Genomic DNA, 14,876 nt, shown 5'->3' on the forward strand with positions numbered 1-14,876 from the left:
GTATTTCCCACTAGTGATAAGATGCACGGTCTCTTCATGATGACAGTGAAGAAAGCCCACAGCTCCTGTGAGCTCTGGGGAAAACCAATTCATCTTTAGACTGACGGAATCACTTGTTTTGTGTTTCTTTTGAAGGAAATGTAGAAGCACAGATTCCACCGAGCGCTGCCTGTGCAGTGTGTAGCACATCCACTACTATAAACACAATTCAGATGTTCAACCCACAGAAATAATCCGATGTGGTTTTGTGTTCATGTGTACACAAATATAATACTGTTCTGGGTGTTTTTTATTTTGTAAATTCCTGGTGCGAAAATAAATATGTGCAAAGATGTCGCTCCTACACCTCCGTCAAAGTCCTGTCGGCTCTCTTGAACGTGCACGCCTCTCTTCCCTCTGAAGTAACCTTAACGCTGCGTGCGAAGGGTGTTGGCGGTTTGTTGGTACAGGAAGAGAGTGGTGGTGTTGGGTTAATTCAGTCTTTATTTGTATTGAATTGTTTTCCGTTCCTGAAATGTATTCTATGCCCGAGACGCGCTGCTAATCTCTCGGTGGAAGAGGATGATGATGAAGGTGATGATGGAGATGGAGGAGAGAACCCCGCCGTCTCTCGGCCTAGAAGTTCGTGGTTGTCGTCCCTTACGCTAGCGGTCCAATGAAAGGAAACCCGGGCAGCAAGTCGATGTTGTCGACTGCGTTGTTGAACAAATTGATTATTTTTAAACTTGAGATGGCTTCCCCCCGAGTTTCTATCCAGTGTTGTTTAGGATGTCGCCAATCAATAAAATTTATATGAAAAATCCATGGATGAGGAATTGTTGGTGTTGATTGTGTTTTCGCTGAACACGCTATGAATAATATTAAACTTAGCAAAAGTTAGGAAACTGGTTTTTGGAAACAACATGGCATCCCCCAAAGAGGTACCCAATTAAGTATGCCTATGAGTATTTCATAAATATGAAAACCGGTACAATAAAGTGCAATGTTTGTATATCGTAAACATTATACAAGGAAGGTGCGGTTGAATGCGCTTTCTTATCTTTATGGAAATGGTCATGTTGGCGTAATTGTTTTATTACTGGTGTAGTACTAGAAATGACCGCCAGGGGGAGTAGTAGGTCCTGGAAAATCAGCGTAGTTGTCTGCGCGCAAATAATTTCTCAAAAAAAAAATATATATATATAATATATATCATGCATTTGGGTCAAATATGTCAACTTTAATAAAGGAAACCTTTTGCTTGAAATATATAAAGCATGTCTTGAATGGCTCTACTAGGCCTATTATTAATACAGAACCCACATTGCACGTATTGTATATAAATTACACTTTGTCTATGTAGATTTGGTTCTTGATAGGCTATTAGACCACCCTGCTGATGGAAAAGATGTAAGGTATTGTGTCACTCTTTTATTTTTATTTGACCATTCAAAGACAATATGTCATGTAACGGTTCTAGTAACATTTGTTTTCCAATTGCAATGCAACCTCTGGTTCGTCCTTTGAAAACACCCTTGAATGACACTTACCTCGTAAAAAATAGACGATGTGTTGGGCTCAAATGTACTCTCAAAAGCACATCTCCACACATGATTAGGCCAACAGTGAACAAGTCGCCTCACTCGGCGTGCCCGCGCAGGTGTGGCTCATGCTCGTCCCCGACACCCCTCCCCCCTCCACTACATACCCTTGCTGCGCGCACCCGTGTTGTAGTTCATTGTATCGGTTGGAGGCTCGAGGAGTTGCGACTAGAGTGATCGGCAGAGCGACCCAACGCTGGAATACCGGACTCCTTGCCCTAAAAGACTTCAGGTAAACTACTGTTCAAATATTTCACTCGGGGATCGAAAACAATAGCTGTGTCTACCAATGACTGGTTTATGGGTGGAATTGGGGAATCAGTGTAAAGTTGTCCACGTCGCTGAACGGTGGAATGCTAGCGATGCTAAGCGCTAACGCGATAAGCCAGTCAAGTTGGCCCAGTCCGACGTCGGCTCCAGCGCCGCTTCCGCACTCTGTGTGCGACCGTGGGCTCGCTGCTGCCGCGGTGAAGACTCAAGTGTTGTGCTGTGAATACATCGCTTCGTTTCGCCAAATCTTAACCGGTTGGTTAGTGTTCATAAAGAGGTCTCTAGGATTTGTGAAGCGAAAGCAAAAGTTATGTTTTGCTAAATTGAAACGGATCTATTTCGGAGAGCCAACGTTACTAAACCATAACGTTTTTCAACACTAACGCCTCTTATTACGCCTTCCCCGACTAATCTTCCAAAACAGTGTTGTCAGTATATAATTGGCCTATTGTTGGAAAGCATTGCGTTAACCATTGTAAGTGACAGAATAAACTCAACATAGCCTGCCTTTTTTTTTATAGAGGAATAATCATTTCCAAAGTTTCAAAAACGGAAAAGCAAGAATTGTAAAATTTATTTTTCCTATGAGTCTCATATTGAACTTGGGCGGTTTGAAATTTGGCCCTCGCTTCTTCTAACAGTACTGTACATTATGTGCCGCTCGGCTTGTTTAGTTTGGATCGGGGCCACCCACCCTTTCTTCCACTGCGGACACACTAGCCATCTGTTGCCGATGTGATGACGCCATCTTTCTGGTGTGACCCACCCAGTAGCTAGGTGGTTAAAACAGTCTCTCACCAAACAGTGGAGGCTCAGATGAGGGAGAACATCAAACTGGAAATGGTGTCTTGTGCTGCTTGAAAAGCCCCAGGCCACTTCCCATGTATAGTGACGCTGACCAAGCAAAGCTATAAGTCATTGACGTGTTTTTGTATTTATTGTTTTTTATTAGCCATTTTGTTCATTTAGGCTGTTCATCATTTGTGATGAATAACTAGGTCATTGACATTTGGTTTGTGCTAAGGCCAACTTGAACTATGTGATTTTGTGTCATTTACATTAAGGTGTATCTATAAAAACGTACGTGTTTGTTAAACATTGATAAGGTAGGAATTGATAAAGTACTGAAATCAGCATTAAATGAACCAAATATATCAAGTGTTCAACCACAGGAACTAAACGGATTGCATGCCTTTAGTTGTGGTTGACCTGAATTTTGTAATTATCCAGATGCTCTACTGTGGGTTTAAGTGCTGAATGCCACACATAAGCATGTGTGTGTATAGTTAGTTACCCTACAAGATGAACCCTGACTCGCAAGCTGAAGTTGTGGCAGCAACGACGAATAAAAGAAAAATCACCTTTTGTAATTCAGACACAATCAGCTCATGCTCCACTCACGCCCAGGGCATAAATCAAATGCACCCATTGGCAAGGGCAATTGACAGGGAGATTGACAGAGCCATCATAGTGAGTGTCCTCTCCCATTGAAGGTCTTGTCTGCTTTGTTATTTCCGGCCTCCGGGCCATTGCCTTTATCAACCGATCACTCGCACTCTGCTCTGTCCAGATAAAGGCATCAAATCAGCACATTGACAAGATGGCTGCCTCCCCTTGACTTTTTTCTCTTCTCTCCATAGTCCCATTCCATCATTCTTATCTTCATTCTATCTTAAATTCCTCATCATTTTCCTCTGCTCCCTATCTTGTTTGGTGCTCCATATTATCGTTTCTGATACACTGTCCCTCGTTCATCTCCGTAGTCCCCTACTCGTTCTAGTGGTTCTCTGCGTGTGTCTCTCGGCCACGGTTGGCTGTAAATTGATGTGCAGACCTCAACTGAGATTAATCAACTGTATAGGAAGGAATGGACTGTGCCATACTTGCGGCCCACCAGTACAACGGGGTATTTGCAGGGGTTAACAGAGATTTGCATAGGTGGCCTGGAATTCATTATCCACAGGGATTAGGTCAGATCTGCTAGGGGCAAATCATAGGGGTGCATGCTATGCGTTCCTTTTGGGCAAATGTGCCGGATGCTCTCAAACTAAATGGATCTTGTCAAACGCAATGCAACACCGTGTCGTCCACAACCGGCCACGAATGTCATTGACATTGGATGTGTTCACCAACATCGCGACATGGACCACTTGGATCATTTTGTGGTCAGTACAGGTGTGTCAAATTTGACCTGACATCCCCATGCTCGACCGGTGGAATAATTAGCCCTCTAATAGCTCCACGGTCACAGACGCTAACTCGCGTAGGCGTTGCGTAAAGCTGATGACGGCCTCACCCCACCACTGTTCTGAGGTTTAGCAGCGTGTGGTCAATGTTAATTTTCCACACTGACAAGGCTCTGAGATGTGGTATATCTGTGCGGTGGATGTTAATTTCCCAGCTTCCGCAAGGCAGACAATGAACGCCTTTACACGCTGCTGACACGCTGCATTCAGAGCCAAAGCGTGGGTTTGTAACAAGAGAGCAACAAAAAGAAGGCTTTGAGTTTGGGCGCCGTTTCTTCCGGATGTGTGCAGGCGTCAGACATAAATTATTTTAAAATTGATTATTGTTCTGTTGAAATTGCAACGCCTGGTTTGCTGTGCAGTGATTCATTCCTTTTGGGACTGGCTCTGAACATCAGTGGTTGTGATGAAACTCAAAGAAAAAGCTCCAACCCCTCAGCCTCACAAGCGTGTCCCACAGTTTTGTGTACTGTTTATTCGCTAGGGACTGACGGAACGTATTCAGAGACGTTAAACCGGTTCTCGTCTGTGCGACAATCTTTTACGCATTTGCCGACATGTCCCTGAGCACTCGAGGGGGAAAACGCATTTGCATTCTTCTCATTCCGTCCTCAAACCTCCCTGGCTCAGGAGCCTGCTGGGTCACCAGCCTCATGTACTCTGTGTTGTAATGTGTTCTTACCCTGCCACGCTGGCATTCTGGGAATGCAAGTGCAGAGCCCCTCGTCTGTTTGGGCCCATCGGAGGTCATGGATCAATCTCCACTCGGCTTACCGCGTCCAAGACTACATGGTCGTGAATCGTGTTTGTGTGTGTCTTTTGATTTGAATTAGTGCTAGTCGGATTTGGTGGCCATAGCAACACACACGCCCACGCAAACATGCACCCCTTACTTCTGCCGAATTGCTAAATCCAGAGATTATACAAATAACACTTTTGAGTACCACACCAATGTATGGCTATACAGAGCCTTTCCTGTTTCGGCCTCGGTTCTCCGCCATTTCTTGTTTGTTTTGTCTGAATGGCGTCCGTGCTAGAGCCTTTCCTCCGCCTGTTGAGGTTGGCTTTGATTTGTTGCCAGGCCAGAGTTTGTCAACACATGATCTTTTGGGCTCGGGGGGGCGGTACGGTACGGCTATAAACTTAAGCCCTGTGGCCATCTCTTCAGGGTAGGGCTCTGCGATGAGACTTGCAAACCACCCCAGGTGTGTGTTCCTGCGCACAGGCAGTTCTCTAGAGCATGACACATCGCTCATGTCTAAACTGCACCCATTTCCCCCCCCCCCCCTCCTAGCCCCGTCCTTGGAGCTCACTGCCTGCTGGCATATGTTGAAGTCTTTGATATTCTCAAAGGCCTTAATCAATGCTGAAGCGTTCATCATTCATTGATACACATTTCGGCATTAGTCATTTATCAAGTCAAATACCAAACGGCTACAAAGTCCCCACTACACTGGTGCTTTTCTCTGCATCAGATCATTATGAAGTAATTGCTTTAGGAATGCTTATCAGACAAGCTATTACGTCTCTGGTCATTTGAAATGGGCATTCGTCATTATTTTTCATCATCATTCTGATGTACTAAATGATTTGGACATTAATTGAAAATCTCATCCATCCATCTGCAAAATAATGAGAAACGTGACGTCTGTAGCCGTACTCTCAATAGCAGTACCAGTACATTAAACCAATTCCTCCTGTTGCAATACCAGTCCATTGTCCCGCCACCGAGCTCAACCAATGAGGCAAAGCAATCGGCCCAGAATAGTTCTCGAGCTACAAGAGCACACACACAAACGTTCATCTTCCGAATGCTCATTTCTCCTTTCTCAGTCAGTTGAGCAACCTCCCTCTCACCCACATGAGCACGTCACCGGGCTGTAACTATTTACCACCGCACGGGGCTGAAGTCTCGCTGGAACATTCACATCAGTTTCTATTTCCGTGTGTTCCCAGTAACCGCGCATCAGAATAAGCTGCACAGAAACACAAGAGTCATCACCACAGAGACACCTTGAAATGGTTAGCTGGGTTGGCTGAGCATCATTTCCACCCTCGTCCTTTTCAGCTATTCAAACCAACAAGGCATTCTCGGGTACATTTTTCAGCCAGAATTTGGAACTTGGAGTACCACGACTGCAAATTGTTGTTTGTCTCTGACAATAATTCAAAACATCAACCTCCGTTAAGGTCTAAATCACGCCAACACGGTGCTAGCACACGGATTTCCTCGTCAAATCACGTGGTTTATCAGGCACTAATGATCTGTTTAACTTCGAAATGCATGCCGTTATGCAAGATGGATCTGCCTCTGAATTTCACGCAGTCTTTAGACTGGCTCATCAAATGCGCTTTCTCTTTTGGGGAGGTGAACAGAAGGCTGTGCACGGGGGTAGTGTTATAGTGAATTCATTAATGACTCTCAATAATTAAACATAATAAGGCTTTCGATGTGCTCAGTGGCACGCAACCTCTCCTTACGGAATAATTGTTTTTAGCTATCCAAAACGTAGGGGGAATTAATTCTAGTTCAGTAATATCTTTTTATGGTCTTGAGTAGCCTTCAGCCATACATCATACATTCTGGAAGCATGAAGTAGTCAAGACTTTTCATGTTGTTGTCGGATATGACCTACAAAAGTGACCTAATGTTCCGTTACATCCTCATAGGCCTTCTGAGAAGCGGCACACTCAGTTTGGAAAGACGTAACATCCACAACCCCCTTCCATTCATATTGCCCCCACGCTTATTTCACCAGTCCATGGTTTTTTTCCCTATGTTCTCTGGTAGTCACGTGACTCTGCTGTAATCACACTGTCCACTCCTGACCTTCCTGTCTCCTGCTGCTTCCACCCGACCGGTGGGCTGTGCCGGAGTCCTGTGTGTGCCTCCTGTGTGGACGTCGTCGGTCATGCTCACCCTGCCTGCCTCTCTCCCTCTCTCCCCTCCACAGCCATGGCCGCCATCCGTAAGAAGCTGGTGATCGTGGGGGACGGAGCGTGCGGCAAGACCTGCCTGCTCATCGTCTTCAGTAAGGACCAGTTCCCCGAGGTCTACGTGCCCACCGTGTTCGAGAACTACGTGGCCGACATAGAGGTGGACAGCAAACAGGTGAGTCCGCCCTAGTAGTTGATGGCCAGTCGATGCGCTGTGTTTTGTATATTGTGTGACCTATCCCCCTTTTTTGTATTATTGAATTCTAAGTTCTCATCCTCGTCTGCCACAACTATGTTATGTTATGTCTTTAACTACGTAGCTACAGTCGGGTACAAAGAAACAAAGTCATGCTGGCATGTCATAGGTGTGTCATTATCAGAAGTAGTTATCTGCCCTGCCTGGAATGTAGTTTGGCCATGGGAGCGCTGTCAGAGCCGGCTGACTGGTTTAGCCCCTTTGGCCAAGATTAAAGGCGACCCGCTTAAAATTCTTGACATCGAAGCACTCCAATTGGTTGAAGACGGCAAGACCCCACTGTACGTGATAATCTGATAATAATCCGATATGTATATTTCACTACATTTCCCAAAAGTCATCGGTGTGGTCGGCCCACAGGCCCCGACCTCGTTCTGGATTAAATGGGGAATATGGGACATGCAGTTTTCTTGATGGGCCTGAGTGATTTCTGGGCTCCTGTGCAGCAGAGTATGTTCTGACGCCTCCTTCCTGTGGAGCGCCACTCCGAATGTCCTGGTTTCTGTTTCCGTCTTTAGCTTGCCGTCCCTCAGTGAGATAATGACCTCTGGTTTAATTCAGTCCTGCCCTGTGTGTGTGTGTGTGTGTGTGTGTGTGTGTGTGTGTGTGTGTGTGTGTGTGTGTGTGTGTGTGTGTGTGTGTGTGTGTGTGTGTGTGTGTGTGTGTGTGTGTGTGTGTGTGTGTGTGTGTGTGTGTGTGTGTGTGTGTGTGTTGGAAGGCCAAGGTTTTCTATGGCAAGCTAGCCTAAATGTCCATTTTTAGATTGTGAGTGTGGTGCATTGGAATCGCTGTTAATCGTAATTCTTCGTCTTCTTCCTGTCTCTCCCTCTTTTGTCTTGCTGTGCGTCTGTCAGGTGGAGTTGGCTCTGTGGGATACAGCTGGACAGGAGGACTATGACCGGCTCAGGCCCCTGTCTTACCCAGATACAGATGTCATCCTGATGTGCTTCTCCATAGACAGCCCAGACAGTCTGGGTGAGTCCCCGACCCACCCACCCACCCACCCACACTGCCTCTCTTTCCCCCGCTGTGCTCCTCAAACAAGGAGCTGAGCCCCATAGTTGGTGTGTTCTGGAAGTGGAACACTGCATTAACGGTTTCACCAGCTTTTGTGTGTCGCTACAGTCGCGCGTTTTAATACAATTGTTAGCTTGGCGTTTTTCAACTGCCAGCTATTTGGGGCAAAGAACATTAAAAAAATCTTACTGAGGATGTTACTTTTCCAAACAAATAAAAGGCACAATCGTCCGACCAAAGATGTGTATTAAATATTGAACCCGGCATTCCCTCTCTGGTGCTGTTTCTCCCTGGAATATTTGCATGAGTCATGTGCATTTGAATCAAAGTCGTTTATTGTGCATGTGAGTTAAGGTCTGTGTCTTGTGCGAACACATCCGGTTTCATAAAGTATGACTTCAGCTCTTGAGAGAGGAACTGCATTGGGCACACCCACTCACATAACACTGCGCAGAATTGTATCAAACCTCCTTTCCCTGTCTAATATCACAGAATGATAAGAAAATGGGTAGGGATTCAGTTTAAACTAATTACTTTGTACATTATAAACACTGTCTGTACCTTATTAGAAGAGGAGATATTATTGTCACTTTGTGCTTAGTTTTTTACAGTTGGGTCATTTTTTGCAACATATGCCATTTGTAATCTCACGGAAATGTTTGCTCAGCCGTAAACCAGTAGATTCTCAGCTGACCAATCAGAAGACAGTGAAACCAATATACAGAAGGATCTCCTTATTTGGAAGCAGGCCTTCGTTATCGTTCTCTTACCTCAACCGAAGAGTAAATGGCAGCAAGCTAAATTGAACATTGTAAAAATGGGTAATTATAGTCAAAGTTCAAGTGCAATAAGTTGGCACAAATCAATCCAAAGCAACTGACATAGGTCTTATTTGTCATGGAGTAAATATACAGATTAAAGTGCTTTTGATTGAGGCTGGCTTATCTGCTAATATTGTCTTGGAGGACTCTTATCTTAATTGAATGCCTAATTGTACCCCTTAAACTAATTTAAGATGAATGTAATTGCTCTTCTATATCATTAAGTATTCATATCCTCCATGGCCTTAATATGCTTCGAGTATCAAATATTGCACTGCATTAGTCTCACTCAGTTTCTATTGAATGGAATTTCATCTTTATAGTTTTCATCATCATTGGTTGGAAGGCTTTCCTTCCAACCCTAAGAATTGAGGTTGCCAATTATATTTACATGAAAAAATATTTACATAAAAAGTGCAATAAAACCTAGTTTTGTTCATGTAAATTGAACCAGTTGGGATATTTGCACACTCTTAGTTGGTTGTAGATGGTTGCCGCAGAAATGCAACGTGATCACGCAGATTTTCAGGCGACGAGATTACAAAAGTTGCGAGCCTATGCCAAATACTAGCGGTAGTGCTGCTCTTCACTTTGTCTGTCGCTGCGGTCCACTTGATTCTCCTGTAAGCACCTCCCCCATCTCCCGCCCACACAGAGAACATCCCAGAGAAGTGGACCCCTGAGGTGAAGCACTTCTGCCCCAACGTTCCCATCATCCTCGTGGGAAACAAGAAGGACCTGCGCAACGACGACCACACCCGCCGGGAACTTGCCAAGATGAAACAGGTACACGGGGCCCAGGCTGTCCGGCTTGGCGATTGTCTGGGGACAACGGTTCAGTGTTGCTATTAAAACCCATGATGTTGCAACCCAGAATTGATCAGAAATACAATTACAACTTTTTGAATTTTAGCACCCTCCTGGATCCTTCTGCATCCTCATCGTTGTGATCGTGTATTCTACAGCAACTGTAGGGAACACGATTAGTCAGTGGATGGCGATATAGGTTTCATATGACCCTGTATCTTTTGTCCAATAGGAGCCAGTCAAGCCAGAAGAGGGCCGGGACATGGCCAATAAGATCGCAGCGTTTGGCTACATGGAGTGCTCGGCCAAGACCAAGGACGGCGTGCGGGAGGTGTTCGAGATGGCCACCAGGGCGGCGCTGCAGGCGCGTCGCGGCAAGCAGAAGACCAAGTGTCTTCTGCTGTAGAAGTGGACTCGCCGCTGGACTCTTTGTCGACCCTGGGCTGGTGACGCGCGGCCAGGGCTCATGCGGGGACTTTGGGATGATGGGAGATGGACGTGGGTGGGTGGGTCTAAAGTGCTAAAAAAGTGACTTCCGCCGTAACATGGCTGACATATTGGACTTGGGGTTTGACCTGGGTTCCCCTGAGCACTTGGGGGAAGGGAGGGAGGGAGAGAGAGTGGGAGGTTGGGGATGGCTGTATAGACCTTGGACGGAGGGGGAGGGACGGAGCCACACTGCCAATGGGTACCCACTGTAAACCAGTAGTATATGTGTCCCTGGGCTACTGGCAGTTTAAAATTCCTTCCAACCAGCCTCTTAAAGAGAGAAAGATAATTTTAGCTGTTCTGTTTTTAAGGTCACATCGAGTTAAGAAAGTCTATTAAAGCTGTGACGAAGGCAGAGAATGGGGTTTGGGGAATTCACTGCCCCTGGATTGGCAAGTAAACAAGTGTGGGTGGGAGGGGGAAAACAAGCATTTTCCACCCCTAAACTGCAGTACAACTGTGCTACCCTGCATGGTACAACCCGTTCCATATACGCTGTTGGCAGTCGGCTCCGCTCTCCTCTCCCTGTTCCACAAAGTTGACTGCTGGTGCTCCGCTCTACCGGGGGCACCTGACACGACGCTCCCCCTCCCCCCCCCCCCCCCCCACCAACACCACTAGGAGGAAGAACCAGGACAGGAGACAAGCGTGTTTACATGTATGAGCATGATCACACACCATGACCTCATCAGTGACATCTGAGACCTGTGTTTTCCTTTTAAGGAACTACTTTGTCATTTTCCTATCTTTTTTTTTTTTTTTTTTTAAACTGGTTGTGGAGAAGGGAAAATGGATAATGGCTGGTTTTGCTATCCATTCAGTAATTATAATTTGTGTTAACGTCTAGGACATTTGCCACCCATCTATTGATCTATTATGATTGTACTTGGTTAGTTTACTCGTTGACTATACCAACCAACCTGCATTGGCACCCAGATGAAAATTTAATTTGATTGTCCCGTGTGACCCTTCAGGTTTCCCTCGTTGTAGACATCTGATTCCAAGCCTTGAATTGAGTCGAGTTTGATTCCTGTCTGGCTTTGCTGCCTGATCTGCGTACCAAATAAGCACACAGGCTTTACCGAAGCTATTCTCCTAGATGTGATTCATCCATAATTTCCCCCGCCCTCCTTACCCTCAGAACACCTGTGAGCCGTCTCCTTCTCCTGTTCTTCCTGCCTTTTGCCCAGGTGGAGGACAGTTCTAGAAACCTTCTCTTGTTTTTATGTTTCTTTAAAAAAAAAAAAAGATATATCTTTAATATGTTGTCTATCAGTATTTAAGATTGGGAGGTGGAAGACTGTGGACTGCTAATGTTTTCGCTTTGTTCTTGTTTTTAATTTTATTATTTTAGGCTTTTTTTTTCATCTACATTAGGTTGTTAGACCCCATCAGTCATCCCTGCCAAATGCTGGTATTGGGCAGAAAGGATAAAGGCGGGCCACTGCTGCTTGTCTACAACTTGGTTAGGACCACAATTGCTGTATAGGTTTTTATTTTATTTTGAACCCAAACTAGACGAATAAAGACAATAGGAAGAAAGCGTAAGTCTCCTTGTCGTGTACAAATTCCTTTTATGCTTTTATTGTATTTTTACTTTTTTTTGTGAAATGGAACAGGAAAAACAAAGCTGAATGCATAAGTCTGTAAATATACAATGTGGGTTTGTTCATACTAGACTACACACGCACAGGACTGGAAACTGTATTTGTAAACTAGGTTTGGTTTGTGTAATAAATTACTTTCTTGTAACACGTTTCCTTTGTGTTCGGGTTGTAGGGAGGGAGGGAGCGAGGGGTGCCTGAGGGGGGAGTTACTATAGACTTTCATCAATCAATAGAGATCGATTCCCAGTGGAGGGCTTATGAAATGAAGTTGTGTAAAGTGTATTGGTTTATCATTCTTTGTCGAGACAGCATTGCATTCCACAGTCGGATGCATATGTAATCAAATGCAAGGGCCATGAAACTAAATGACCACTCAAACCTTATGTATGCCAGTAGTACATGTAAATATTTAATAGAAACTTAAATGTTGGGTGTTTGTCTTGTTTTTATAATGCTAAAGGGCTTCGGCACCACTGCTGGATTACCCAATGTCTGAGGAAAAACAATAATGGATGTGGTGGAAAAGGAGGGCTTGACCTGTAAGTACCTGCCATTTTAATAAAAGAAAGGTAGTTTAGAAAGCAGGTAGATGACAGCTGTCTCACATGTAATCATGATTCTTTAGGTGGAACTAACTTGTTGCATCTCCATATAGGCCTGAGTGTGTTACTGATATACCACTCGAATTGTTATGGCATGCTGTGACATCCTCATTGCTGTGAACGAATATTTGTCCGCATTTCCAATAAAACACACAGTCCGCATAATCCACAAGACGGTACCGCATAGGTGCCATTGTCACACGAGTAGGCCTACTGCTTCTAAAAATACAAGCAATGCAGTATCACTGCTCGTTTCCATAGAATAGCGCTGTCCAGAACAGGCACATACTCATAACTCTTGTCACGCACACATTAATCATGTCATCCACACACTGTACGCCCAGAATACAAAAACCTGAACTTACAGTGGCCCGTAAGGGTATACGTGTGTTGATAGGGAAATGTCTGAGTACATACAGTAGTTTACATTGCTATTGTATTTCATATGGTAGCCTACATTTGAACCTCCATCAAGGCGTTCTGTTCTGTTAACACAGTACAGTTGGTTCTCTGTGTATGAGATAACAGAGTACAGAGGGCGGAGGAAGAGAAATACGACCAATATCACCCACGCCACCAGCCCCTGCATAAATACCAGTGTGTAGGGTGCTGAGGTGAGATGGAGTGCGTGGGATGTGCTGGAGGCGCGTGTGTGTGTGTGTGTGTACGCACGCACGCGAGTGCATCCGCATTTGACTGGCTGCCACCAGCTACCAGTAAGGGTCAACAAGTTAGGTGGATCGGAAAAAACATTGCTTTGAAAAATGTTGCAATTGACTTATTGCATTCTTTTGTTGCACCAGTTTGTTATACACTTGTTTAAAGAAAATCTATTCCTGTCCCTTCCCCTTTCCATCGGTGGGAGAGAAGCTAAAGTGGAGTAGGGCTGGCCGGGGAAGTGGGGTGATTGATTGCAGGCCGGAGGGGAGGAGAGCTCCGATGTGAAAACATTAAACATCACGGTTTTAAGTGGTTCTACGAAAAGTAACTCTTCTTTTACACGGTCATATTTCAACAGTAACAATGCGTCTTTGATTCACTAGGAGGAAACAGTGGTATAAGGACAGATACAGAAAGGCAGCCATGTAGACGGATGAAGACATATAGGCGAATAGATATATTAAGACATTCAGCCAGACAGGTGGATATAGGCTACATACAGACAGACAGGCCTACAGGATAGAATAGATGATAAGGAAAACTAAAGCAAAGAATACAAAATAGAAAGAGATTAAAGATCAGGAAGGAAGGATGTGAGTCATAGTCCATCCAAAAACCGCTTGCTAAGCAGGGTGTATAATAAAGGGCCCGGACGGATATACAACCCACACTTTGGACCGGACGTTAAGTACAGAGTCGGGCGGGCAAAAAGGCGCAGATAGAGACAGAAGTACAGAAAGAGAGAGGAAAAATGCATTCCAACAGCCAGGCCTACGCCTCTCGCTCTCCTTCAAATTCCTTTCTCTCTATGTCTAGGTCTGTGCCTCCATTGCAGATCTCCCTACCGGGTCTATGCGGGCCTGCGTCGACTAGAGAGTGTGGCGCTCAGCGCAGCTCAACCAGTGGCTTTATATACCGGTCTATTTTTAGATCCGCGCGAGCCCAACTATTTTTAACCAATATGAGCTCATCATCCCAATCGCTTTGTCCAATGAGCGAGGAGGAGAGGAGGCGGCTGTCCAATGGTAAACGCCATGGAGAGAAAGGGGGGCGGGTTGCAGGGGAACGTATTATATGCAGCAAAATAGTGGGCTAGTGAGTGAGTGAGTGAGTTATGACTTTGAGCTGCGTCCCCTCTCACTCTCTGTTCTGACTTCATCAAATAAATTGATGACAGTGATTGACCCGGGTGATGCTTCACCCAGAAACCTAATGCCGGTACTCACGTCACTGTTGTTGTTTTGGTTTGTAACTTCTAATGCCCTGAACACCGCACCCTAGGTAAGGTTGCCTTCCAATGTTACATGAACTGTCATGGGAAAGGAATGCAGTCGGTTTCAATAACACACCGCAAGCTCTCAAAAAGACTCCCCGTATCTAAACCGCGTCCATCTCTTGATCAAAACAGCGACTTGGTTGTTGTTTTTTAACCGGACTACACTTCCAAGTCGCCAAGTAAAAAGTGCATAGCGACGCTCCCGTCGGGCGCGCTCCCGAGTGCGCGCAGCAGGTAGGGTATGGGGAAGAACGAATCACTTCCATGTAGGCCTGGTAAGGTTACTTCTTCCACACTATGTATGTGGC

The 14,876-nt window shown here is 45.2% G+C and overlaps 2 protein-coding genes across 2 annotated transcripts in view; both read left to right on the top strand.

The window, feature by feature from the left end:
• tmem115 (transmembrane protein 115) overlaps window positions 1-1,193 on the top strand; it is a 7,849-nt gene extending 6,656 nt beyond the window's left edge. The window contains exon 3 of the mRNA XM_056597060.1: window positions 1-1,193. This exon is cut by the window's left edge and continues 1,443 nt beyond it. The gene's annotated coding sequence lies outside the window, so the exon portion shown is untranslated.
• Window positions 1,194-1,702: 509 nt separating this feature from the next.
• rhoab (ras homolog gene family, member Ab) lies at window positions 1,703-12,183 on the top strand. Its single transcript, XM_056597072.1, has 5 exons — window positions 1,703-1,812; window positions 7,051-7,208; window positions 8,144-8,264; window positions 9,783-9,913; window positions 10,167-12,183. The coding sequence occupies exons 2-5, from the start codon at window positions 7,053-7,055 to the stop codon at window positions 10,338-10,340; spliced, it is 582 nt and encodes a 193-aa protein (XP_056453047.1). The 5' UTR covers window positions 1,703-1,812; window positions 7,051-7,052; the 3' UTR covers window positions 10,341-12,183.
• Window positions 12,184-14,876: the final 2,693 nt, after the last annotated feature.

The sequence above is a fragment of the Gadus chalcogrammus genome, chromosome 1 (genome assembly GCF_026213295.1).
Source record: "Gadus chalcogrammus isolate NIFS_2021 chromosome 1, NIFS_Gcha_1.0, whole genome shotgun sequence".
Lineage (NCBI taxonomy): Eukaryota > Metazoa > Chordata > Actinopteri > Gadiformes > Gadidae > Gadus > Gadus chalcogrammus.

Coding starts and splice junctions, on each gene's coding strand:
- rhoab (XM_056597072.1), top strand. CDS start 7,053: ATGGCCGCCATCCGTAAGAAGCTGGTGATCGTGGGGGACGGAGCGTGC. Junction 7,209..8,143: donor TAGAGGTGGACAGCAAACAG/GTGAGTCCGCCC, acceptor TGCGTCTGTCAG/GTGGAGTTGGCTCTGTGGGA. Junction 9,914..10,166: donor AACTTGCCAAGATGAAACAG/GTACACGGGGCC, acceptor TTTGTCCAATAG/GAGCCAGTCAAGCCAGAAGA.